This window comes from Anabrus simplex, chromosome 3, assembly GCF_040414725.1.
Source record: "Anabrus simplex isolate iqAnaSimp1 chromosome 3, ASM4041472v1, whole genome shotgun sequence".
Lineage (NCBI taxonomy): Eukaryota > Metazoa > Arthropoda > Insecta > Orthoptera > Tettigoniidae > Anabrus > Anabrus simplex.
In genome coordinates, this window is record NC_090267.1 from 399,112,955 (window position 1) to 399,125,376 (window position 12,422).

Below are 12,422 nucleotides of genomic sequence, written 5' to 3' on the forward strand. Positions count from 1 at the left end.
TGGAGAGTGTCGAAGTGTGAGATGGGTATGCGTTCCACATGTCATCAATAAACCCAACATGAGTAGCACATCGGGCTCATTACAAATGGGGTTCGAACTGTGTACCTCTTAGTGAACCCGTCGTTTAGAGACATCAGAAGGGACACCTAAACGTACTGGCCACCATAGCCATGAGATGCGTTGTTCGAAAAGAAGCATCCTTTTTTTTTCATCATTACTTGAGGAGTACCCTGTGACTTCTTTATTTTTCGTATCCACGAGACAAGAGCTTTGAGATGAAATGTGATCTCTTTGGGCAGGAAAGGAATCCAGATTTATAAGGTCCTAGGGGAGAATTTCGGATGATTTCGAGTATACCCGTGGCTAATTTCTAAAATACTATGATTATCCAGATGTAAATTAAAACTTGGATTGGTACAGTGGAACGCCCAGTAAATTGGAAGGAATGATCATGTTATAAATTTTCTTCTGGTCAAAGGTGGAAAGATTGTTAGGCCGTGGGAAGATTCGAAGCCACACTTGTATGTCGTCATAGTGGGAGAAAATTATTCATCCGACCCACGCTTCAGGATTTTTGACTTGTTAGAGGCAAATTAAAATTATGAAATCGGAAAATCCGTAATCCCCGAATTTTTCTCATCGTTATGGGCAATAATAATAGAAATGAGACCCACAGGATGACAAATTTGACGAATGTTATGCAATGAATTTCGTCACTCCTCGCACCAAAAATTGAGTGTATAAAGGGACCTGAGAACAGTGGCCATTCATTGTACTGCCGTCGAGTTGTGAGTTAGGATCTGCGTTCGCTTATGATACATAATAATTATGCGGAAGTAAAAAATATGCATATCGAGTGATGGTGAAAGTGGTGATACTAATCCTGAGTGCAGGTGAGGGACACGATTTGGTCGTCGGCTGGTAAAGCCTATGCGGTGCAGTTGTCTCCTTACAGTCCTGGTAGAAATGGGTTCCTAACTCCCAACATTCAACTGGGCAGTGATCTGACTCACACAAGTCCTTCGAGCGCCAAGTATGGTTCTGCGGAAGCGACGTCATGTCCGTTCGTTGTGGTCTTCCCGTGTGGCGGTTTACGCGCGTGGTAACATTCTCTCTGCGATATTGAAGTCCCACTCTCGACACTGATGACTTCCGAAACGCGAATTCGCGTGTAATCTCCGCAATGCTATGACCCATGCGCCGTGCGCCGATGATCATCTCACGTTCAAAGTCGTATAACTCGCGACGTGTTGTCATCTTCACGACACTGGTGTCTGTGACAGACTGCTCAGCTACGCCGCAGCTAGCCGCAACGCTCAGAGATCATACATACAGTGGGTAGCATATTTTCTCATAGGACACCCCTTCCCGTGACTTTTAGGCACTAAGTGTATATTGGCCTACTATTTATATTACTGTTATTTCCCTCCATCTTAGTGTCAGTCGAGAGTGACCCTAAACATTGTGTATAGATAACTTTTATTTTATTATTTCGTAATAGGTCATTAGTGTCCGCCTCTGTGGTGTAGTGGTTAGTGTGATTAGTTGCCACCTTCCGCCCCCTCCCCGAGGCCCGAGTTCGATTCCCGACTCTGCCACGAAGTTTGGAAGGTGTTACGTGGACTGGAACGGGATCTACTCACCCTTGGGAGGTCAACTGAGTAGAGGGGGGTTTCGATTCGCACGTCAGTCATCTTCGGAGTGGTTTTTCGTGGTTTCTCAATTTTCATCCAGGCAAATGCCGGGATGGTGCCTAACTTAAGGCCAAAGCCGCTTCCTTCCCTCTTCATTGTCTATCCCTACCAATCTTCCAAACCCCCCACAAGGCCCCTGTTCAGCATAGCAGATGAGGCCGCCTGGCAAGGTACTGCTCCTCCTCCAAGTTATATCCCATTGACCCAAAATCTCACACTCCAGGACACTGTCATTTAAAGGGGTAGAGGTGGAATCCCCCGCTGAGTCAAATGGAAACAAAACCCTGGACCGTAAACGGATTGAAAAAGAAAGAAATAAAAAAGATAAAATACGTCATTAGTTCTAGGGGTTTATCCACTATAATAAAAGTAAGTACCAAAAGAATAAAGCTTTATATTTACATTAAAATAGTAAAGATACAGAAAACAGCTGTATAATGTACTTATATTTAATAATATGACTAAGACCTTGATCACTGCCAGCAAAGTACATACCGCTTTCTGAGTTTTTCAAAATATAAAATGGTTTCTAGAGACAAGTAGTCGTCAACTGTGTGCAATATTCGAGGGTTGGGCATAATTCATGGCAACTTTTTCTTTTGCACGAACGAGGGATCTACCAGACAAATGAAAATGTACAGATGGGAGTGGGGAGCGCAAAGAGCTGGGGAATATATGAATAATAACGAGTAGTTTTACCAGGCGAGGAAACTGTCAGCCATGAAATTCTTGTGCTACATAATGTTTATTCTCAGAGACTACAGTAACCCTTAAAGTAATCCCCTAGATCGTCCTCAACACATTGCCAAAGATGCGGGAGGTGTCGGATACCAATCACCTCACCATGTGTACATTTTTCAATTTCATGTTTCACAGGGTTGGCAATGTCTTATCATGTCCCAAACCGTCTCCCATGCAATGTTTCTTTCACTTTTGGAATAAGGTCAAAATCCCATGGAGACAGGTCCGGCGAGTACGGCGGGTGTTCCAGGACTTTCTACCCCTAACACTGAAGTTACCTCATCACATCCATTCTGCACGGAGCCTGATTCACATCGCCCTGTGCGTGGTATCTCGTGCTGTGTCCATGTACTATGTGTGTATATTATTTCCAGGACATACAATCCTTGTATGGTAGCACCGTGCAAAATGTGACCAAAGCAGAAAAGTTGCCACGATTTATACCCCAATCCTCCTATTTACCTTGAAGATGTTGTACCTTATGCAATTTCAGATTTTTCCTATTTTTGCAGCTGAAAATTATTTCAAATCCAAGAATGGGATAGCCTAACATGTGCACCCGGCTATAATCTACAGTATTAATGTATCCATGACTATTTGCTAGTATATTTAACAGTTGCTATTTGATAGGCAGTTAACATGACTAAGAAAATTAATTTATTGTACCTGCACATAGAGTTTATGATGAGTGATGACTATTGTTTTATGAAGCCTAATATCTACAGTAGGTCATCGGCTCTGGGTGAAGAGTTGATGTGAAATCAACACTGTGATATTGCAATGCACAGTATTAAGGTAATATTCTCTGTTGGCTAATTACTTTTCTTTCATGCAGAGTTTACATGGGTCAGTGGACTGGACAGAACAATAGAACAAGACAATAGTTTGTAGGACAGAATATTTGGCTCACTATCTGTGCAGGACAATGTCTTCCCTACCCGCCATCACTCTTATTGTCCTGTCTACATTCGGGACACAACAGGAAGAAAATAAACGTGGGATCAAAAGCACACGAATTCGAAAAATCATGTTGAAGTGGGATTCCGAATTACATTTAAGATTTACTGTTTATAGAGGGCACAGCTATTCTTCTAATGCAGACAACCTTAAAGAAGACCTATATGTCATCCATTTCCGTTTCGACGCTTTTCTTATTTTTTGTTTATTCTGCCACAATAGCCTATATCTAACACTTAAAAAAGGTATGTTATAATTTTCTTAAGTTTAATGTATATATAATTTTTACGACAGTATTTTACTCGAAATAAACTTTCAACGTATTAGGTCGTATTCAATGCATACAGTACTCTACATGAAAAAAAAAAAAAAAAACGGAGACATTGAGTACAGAACAAAAACGACTCATCGGACACCTTAGGTATCCGAATTCAGAATCTTCCGATTTCGTGTCGAATGCTCTTTCCAATTGAGCTATGGTGGCCTATGCCATGAGCGCTCTGTTAGAAAGGATCTGAGCTACAGGTCGGGCAGTGAGCACGGCGTCCAGGATCCATTTTGAATTTGAATGGAGATTGTCTTGTCATGCGCAACTGAGCTATTCACGTGGCACAGGATAACAGAACATTGTCCTGTCCAGCATATTGTCCGCTAGTAAACTCATTTGCTATGCTAAATGAAGATAACCAGCTATAACATGTGTTCGTTACAATGAACATTCGACCTTTATCACAATTCGTTATGACAGCTGTATACTGTTATTTTATAACATATAAATACATTATCTGGTCAGTTGTTACGCTTAGAAAAAACACATTACAATCACGTTTACTTCTCAGATATGTACCACATATTGATGGCAACATTTAACAGGAACATATGATTTGTATTTCTTTTCTTTCTTATATATAACAGTCATTGTATCACTAATTGGGTCCGATGTCATACTTGTCGTAGTTCATTTCTAGGAATGATCCCCCTTCCATCATCTCCATGTCAGTCTCTGGAGGTTTTCTCATCACAGGCTTGGAGTCGGCATTACACGTCATAGCGAATTTCAGCTCTGAAACGATCGCTTCCCAAGGAGTGATCTGAAAATCAAAGTGAAATATGTTAGAATACATCAGTTCATAGGCTGAGAGTAGAAAATACAGCGTGGTCGGAAACAATGTGGTAAGAAGGTTGGTCATCATCATCATCATCATCATCATCTGTTTACCCTCCAGGTTCAGCTTGTCCCTCGGACTCAGCGAGGGATCCCACCTCTACCGCCTCAAGGGCAGTGTCCTGGAGCTTCAGACTCTTGGTCGGGGATACAACTGGGGAGAATGACCAGTACCTCGCCCAAGCGGCCTCACCTGCTATCTGAACAGGGGCCTTGTGGAGGGATGGGAAGATTGGATGGGATAGACAAGGAAGAGGGAAGGAAGCGGCCGTGGCCTTAAGTTAGGTACCATCCCGTCATTCGCCTGGAGGAGAAGTGGGAAACCACGGAAACCCACTTCGAGGATGGCTGAGGTGGGAATCGAACCCACCTCTAGTCAGTTGACCTCCCGAGGCTGAGTGGACCCCGTTACAGCCCTCGTACCACTTTTCAAATTTTCGTGGCAGAGCCGGGAATCGAACCCGGACCTCCGGGGGTGGCAGCTAATCACGCTAACCACTACACCACAGAGGCGGTCAGGTTGGTCATACTGATAAATAATTTGAAAGATATCTCGCACCTTTCTCATTTTATCAGCTGCTTCGCAATCCCTGTGGGTGGGAGACTCAGACGAATAATACACCCACGGTATCCCCTGCCTGTCGTAAGAGGCGAATAAAAGGGGCAACCAAGGGATGATCGAATTAGAACCATGATACTACTTGTAATTTGTAGCATCACGCGGGGAAAACCATGGGTCGCCTTTACTTGTGAGTAGTACCGCTATGTTAGGTACACAATCGGTTTTTGATTAGTAGCAACAGAGTGTGAATCAGGGTGGGATTTACAGTACCCGTGATTAGTACCACACCACGGGCTTACGTTGCCTGTAATTAGTACCATTGTGTGAGAAACACCACGGGTCTGGGTGTTGCCTGTGATAGTACTAATATGTCCGGCTCAATGGCTAAAAGGTTATTGTACTGGCTTTTGGTCACACGGGGTTTCGATTCCCGGCTGGGTGTATGTGTCGTCTTCATCATCATTTCATCCTCATCATGACCCACAGGTCGCCTATGGGAGTCAAATCGAAAGATCTGCATCTGGTGAGCCGAACTTGTCCTCGGACACTCCCGGCACTAAAAGCCATACGCCATTTCATTTCAGTACCACTGTATGTGCGACACCGTGCGTCTGAATTGCCTATGATTAGTACCCACTATGTGAAGAACATCACGGGATAGTACGAGTCTCTGTGATTAGTACACCTATGTGAGGAACACCATAGGCTTGCGTTGCCTGTTAGTGGCGCCGCAATGTGAGAATCACCATAGGTCTATGTTACATGCACGTATTACATTACCTGTGAATAGTACCATAATGTGTGAAATACCGCGAGTCTACGCTACTTTTGATTAGTACCGCAACATGACAAATAATAATAATTTCGTGCTGCTACTTCTAGCCGGGTGCAGCCCTTGTAAGGCAGACCCTCCGATGAGGGTGGGTGACATCTGCCATGTGTAGGTAACTGCGTGTTATTGTGGTGGAGGGCAGTGTTATGTGTGGTGGGTGAGTTGCAGGGATGTTAGGGACAGTACAAAAACCCAGCCCCCGAGCCATTGAAATTAACCAATGAAGGTTAAAACCCTCGACTCAGCCGGGAATCGAACCCGGGACTCTCTGAATTGGAGGCCAGTACCCTGACCATTCAGCCAACGAGTCGGACAACATGACAAATATCATGGTTCTACTTGATTAGAGATAAGTACAATTACGAGGGTCCGATGACCTGGATTTTCAATCCCTTTTGACAACAAGCATCATGGATAGGACTGTCCTTTAGAAGCAGCCCGTTGGTCAGTAATGCTATTGTTTTACGATAGTTTCTGGGAATGTGGGGCATTGCGGGTCTGATCCACAGAGTGTTTAAATGCATATTCACCCATTCATTCTTCATCATCACGTTTTGAATTCTGGTCAGTGGATGATTTTGGACTTTTAAACTGTTATTACATTTCGTCTCATTTTGTACCATTAGAGGGCCGATGACCTAGATGTTAGGCCCCTTTAAACAACAATCATCATCATCATCATCATCATCAGATCGCGATCAGGCTGATTGACTTCAGCATCTGATAAATGAAAACGGTGCGAGATATTCAATTATTTTTTTAAAAATTATTTATCAGTATGACCAACCTTCTAACGCTCTTATACCACCTCCTTGTATGTAGGTAAATTTATAATTGATAACATAATAATAATTTAGTAGCTCAGTCGTTGCTCTTGCAGGTCCCAAGCCCGGATAAAGGAGGAGGGTTGGCCTAAAGCCGTATAACAACAGCCAGGGAACATCTTGAGGCAACATCTAACCTTTGTTGTATCCCTGAGACCAACTTCCATCGATCTCCCCACTATCTTCAACTTGTTAGCATGATGGAAATATCAGTTGACAAAACAATTATCCCAGGCCCTGGTACAAGAACTGGTTTATCTCGGTCATCGGATTCTGCGGGACCGAGAACATCATGCGGGAATGAATCGGAGCTTCCTAAATCTCTTCCATCGAAGCGGAAACACTTCATAGCTACGTTAAATATCAATACATTACTTAAAACTGCCAAATTAAAACAACTAACAGACATATTGGACAAATTTGACATTCAAATTATTGCAATACAAGAAATTCGATATGCAGACTAAAATCACATGGAATCAGGGAACTACAGAATTTATAAAGTGAAGCCAACGACATCCCTCTCCAAAACTCCACTGTAGTTCGGCACAGCCTTTGCAGTCAAGAAAATCCTTACCAATTGCGCATTCAGTTTCATGTCTCCTTCTGAAAGAATCTCACTCCTTTCGATAAAATCAGGAAAAAAGCGTGCACATTAATCAATGCCCATGCTCCCACACATAATCAGAATTGGAAAGATCCAAGTAAAATAGATGAATTCTGGGAACTGCTGGAGGAAGTTTCAAATAAGATACCAAAACACCATGTCAAAATACTTTTAGGAGACTTCAACGCACACATTTGTAAAGAAAAGAAATTTAGGAGCATAATAGAATTATATCCAGCACATAACACAACAAACAGAAATGGAGAAAGATTAATGAACTTCTGCAAAACCTTCAATTTAAAACTAATGTCAACACACTTCTTGGCCCTACCCAGAAAGAAAATGACCTGGAGATCCTCCAAATCAACATCTAGGTGAATTTCATATTGATCATGTAGTCATCACCAGGCAAAACCAAAAAGAAGTCATGAATGTTAATGTACCGGGTGGTACACCTCCGCGCCGCTAATTCAAACATTGCGCCTGTTGAAACTCCTCTACTGGAGGAAGCCTGAACTTTAACAACCATGTTAATTCTAAAGTTTCTCAGAAGATGTCGCTATTGTAAATTTTGTGGAGTTCTGAACTGTGTCTTTTTCGATTTATATTTGTTTTCTCTGTAGTGAGAAGTGTGAACATTTTCTTCTAGATGGCACTACTGAAGAATTACAATTGTGCACCCTGGTTCGAAGTGAAGGAACTGTTTTTTTTGAGAAATTTTGTGTTCATAAGTTTGTTCTTTGTTAAATTTCTTTCAGTCATTTTTTGGGTTGGCAGTATAACCCTTCTCCTTCCGCTTGTTTTGAATTTAGCCAATCCCGAATTTCTCTAATTAATTTTTGACCAATTACGTATGTCTTCTCCGATATGGATATGTTGCTTGATCCTAGCCAATAAAATTGAGGGGGGTGTGGGTTCTCATTCATGAAACGTCTCGAATTTTCCGCGAGGGTATATAAACTGCTGATTTTCTTGTCTCCGGGCCACTTCAGTAACACCTTTCTTAGTGTGATTATGTAGCAGGGGGCGGGAAGCGCCTCTTTCTTCAGGTGGCAGTTCATCCATCAGGTAATGGCCTTTTAATAACTTCTTTGCTTGCTAGCTCAGCAGTTTAACCCTCGGGGCAGGTTCGAAACTTTCATCATGTAACCTTCCTTTAAAATGTAAAAGACACTTGGTATAAATTCCGTCTCTTTAACTACAAATCGGGATAGAGAGTGCCTAACCCTCTCGAGCTCCCTCTCATATTATTTTTGAGGTGACTACGTTTTCATAACTGTTTTTCTTCGTTTCATAATGTAATTAATTTTCCTATCGTGACACCACCGTAGTATGGGATTAGCCCTTGCATAAGCGGCCTAAGAGCCAAATAGGTTTTAAAAAGGTGTATTAGGAGTGCAAGTTACGCCTCCATTCAACTCAGAATTTTGGGCCATGTAATTGACCTGTTTCTTTACTTAATAGGCCTCAGTAGGTTGGGTATTATTACCCCTGTTCTTGTGTGCCTGGAGGGCAGCTTAAAGGTGGAGTTTGGTGTGGCCTTTGATGGGCTTGAACTTTGAGAGCGGGTTTGCTCTTTCTTAAAAATCGATTTTCTGTGTGCCTCGAGGAGGCTTTTCTGGGTTATTGGGAGCTAGTGCTCCTTGGTATGATTTGGGTTTTCTGCCCCTTGGTTGAACCTTATACGTAAGTAAAGTTGGGCTCATTGCTCAAGGATTGTGTGTCTGGGGGCTCGAAGCCCAAAACCATTAACAAATTGTAATTGTACATTCTTAACTTGTTGATATACAACTGAGTTCCTGTTATACTTGTTATTTCTTGATCTCGAAAAGAAAATATAACCTTTGTTAAATTTTAAATTAATTTTAATTTCGTTGTTGAGACCTATTCATCCCAGCACCTTCTTTCACCTCTAACTACCACGGATAAGTCCGTAACAGTTAAGGTCAAAAAACGAATTATAGATTCAGATCATTACTTGTCCTTAGTAAACATGAAGTTTACAAACAGGTACAAAATGAGAACATTAAAAACGCCAAATTTGACCCAGAATTTTAAAAAATAAATTCCGATCTTTTCCCTGCAAATTTATCATCAAATGTCCCCTCAGATTGGAATAATCTATAAAATATAACATGCAAGGCAGTCCAGAAAATTGGCACACCGCCTAGAAAACGGAAACATATATGGTGGAATGACACATGTGATAACATGTGACAAAGCAACAGAACTAAGAATGAGAATGGAACTCTTATAAATCTGAAATCAAATGGCAAGAATTCCTTAAAGTACAGAAGGAAACATCCAAAATTATTAGAGTAAAAAACGAAAGGAAGACCAAAGCCGTCTGAAGGAAATAGACCAATACTTCCAGAAAAAAACAACTCTAGAAACTACTACAAGAATTTTAAAGAAGAACTCCAAAATTACCAAGCGCCCAGTTTTTGCTTCAAACGTCCACACGGACATTAGAAACAAATACCAAAGAAAAGTGCAAACTTCTTCCAGAATACTTTAAAAGTCTATTAAATTGCGAAAGTCCACAAAACCAATTAACCTTTGAGAAACCAGCACCAAATCCAGACTCACAACCTCCACTCTAGAAGAAACCAAGCAAATAATTCAAGAATTGAAAGATAATGCAGCACCAGGAGAAGATGGGTTAATTCCTTAAATGTTGAAAACAGGTGGTGACAAAATGGCTTCCTTTTCTTAATAGCAATATTGAGTTTTTGAGGTTTTGTTTAGATCTGAAAAGATATCAGTGACGCATTGACATTTTATTATTATTATTTTCAGTACTATTAGTTTTCGTTTATCCCAGGTCTTAATAGCAATATTGAGATTTTTTGAGGTTTTGTTTATATCTGAAAAGATAACAGTGACTCATTGACATTTGATTATTATTATTTCCAGCAACTTTGTTTTTCCACATTTGGTGTTAGCTGTGTTTACTTTACAGGTGTTAATTTATGTGTATAGCATCTTAAGCTGTCTAGGTTGGGCATTGTTATTTTTCTCCCTTAATGGATCAATAAGGCTTCATCGCTGTAGATCTGGAAGAAAAATAAAGGCTTCTATCTACCGACAAAATGGCTTGCGCAATGCAAGAAATCATACAGAACATTTCGAATACTGATGAAATTCCAGAAGACTGGAAATGTGCACTAAATCACCTCCTCCACAAGAAAGGGGATAAAACAGATATAAACAATTACAGAGGGATTTCCTTACTATCAGTCGTTTACAAACATTTTCTCTAAAGCCTTACTGAATAGATTAGAAAAACAAACCAACCACCTCATTAAAGAATATCCGGCAAGATTTCGCAAAGGAAGATCATGCCCAGAACAAATCTTAAACCGGCAGACACTATTCAACATACTCGAGGAATTTCAAGTCGACAGAAAAGCAGGGGAATTGGTCAAGCAAACTCTAACAGGCACAACAGTAAAAGTTACATTTTGACGAGAAATTTCAGAACCATTCGAAATTACAATAGGGGTCAGACAAGGCGATGGATTATTACCGCTACTTTTCAATCTAGTTCTGGAAAAAGTGGTTCGAGAACGGAAAAATGAACTAAAGGGATCAATATTGGTAGACTTCTGAAAAACAAAATTCACCTTGATTGCCTCACCTTTGAAGATGACTTGGCAACCCTCTCCAACAACAAACAAGGAACACTCCAGTCCGTAGAAAAACTTCATGAAATAGCGGCAAGAACAGGTCTACAAATTTCATATGAAATGACAAATATGGAAGGTACAAAATCAGGAATTAACAACCATCCTATAATCACTACATGTGGGAAAATCTCCAAAGTAGATAAATTCAAATACCTAGGCGAAATTATACAACTAAAGGGGATAAATGTGCAAGCAAACAAACAAAGAATTACAAAATTACAAAAAGCATACAAAATTGTCTGGAGTAGATACAACAACAAAATCTACTGTATATCCCAAAACACAAAATTACGACACTACAACACAGTTGTCAAACCAGAAGCCCTTTATACATCAGACCCTGATATTTGGTGGCAGATCACAAATAAAAAACATCGAAAAACAAGAGAGGAAAATTCTCAGGAAAATTCTAGGACCTAAATGCAAGAATGGCATTTGGGTTAAAAGGAAAACACAGGAAATCTATCAAGTAACAGAAAAAATCACAGACATTGTTAGGAAAATATTAAAATTCTATGGTCACGTGATTAGGATGGATAACAATAGGCCATAATAATGGCGTATGGCCTCCGGAGAGGCCTGGTGCAGGTCTTTTCCTAGTAGACGGCCTATTAGGCGACCTGCATGTCTGTGAAGATGAAGGCCCTACCTAGGATGACTTCTAATGTTGAATACGCCACACACACCCGACCCGGCCGGGAATCGAACCCGGGACCCTCTGAACTGAAGGCCAGTACACTGACCATTCAGCCAACGAGTCGCACAACAATAGGCTAACAAGAAAATACTAAATCTCGCAGTATCTCTCAAAAATCGCAATTGGCTTACAGAAATAAACAAATATCTTCAGGAAATTGGTATAAATGAAGAAATCATGCAAGGCAGAAAAGAATTCAGAAATATAATAAACACAAATTTGCTGATCAACCTAGAAGCCACGGTACAGGATGGATGGAAGAACGCAAAAAGGAGCACAACGAAATGATGAAGAGATTTTGAGAAGACAAGAAGAAACGTTGTGCTAAATAAGTTCACACGCGCTCCTTAGTTGTGCATAACGAATCAAAATAATAACTGGAGCATCTTTGGCCCATTATACATATGAATGCGGATGAAAAGGAGGTAGGCTATCCTGAGTTATAACAGCATTTTGAGAAAATATCAGACGCTATTAGAAAACGTCGGTTGAAATTTTATGGCCATATTCAAAGAATGGAGAATGAAGGAATAAAATGGTATTTAATTATGCCTGCTCACTGAAAGTCAAGAATAATTGCAATCCAACCGGCGAGGTCTACGGACGTGGAATGTTGATAGCGAGTTAATAGTGCGTGCGTGTGAAATACAAGAA

At 40.8% G+C, this 12,422-nt stretch overlaps 1 protein-coding gene across 5 annotated transcripts in view; it reads right to left on the reverse strand.

The window, feature by feature from the left end:
• Positions 1–2,072: 2,072 nt before the first annotated feature.
• The window catches only part of LOC136866431 (glutamate receptor ionotropic, kainate 2), a 274,181-nt gene continuing 263,831 nt past the window's right edge, over positions 2,073–12,422 (reverse strand). For all 5 annotated transcript variants that reach the window (XM_067143358.2, XM_067143357.2, XM_067143356.2 and 2 more), the window contains one exon: positions 2,073–4,483. In XM_067143358.2, the coding sequence (XP_066999459.1) occupies positions 4,319–4,483 (165 nt within the window). In that variant the 3' untranslated portion in view covers positions 2,073–4,318. The remainder of the gene's footprint in view (positions 4,484–12,422) is intronic.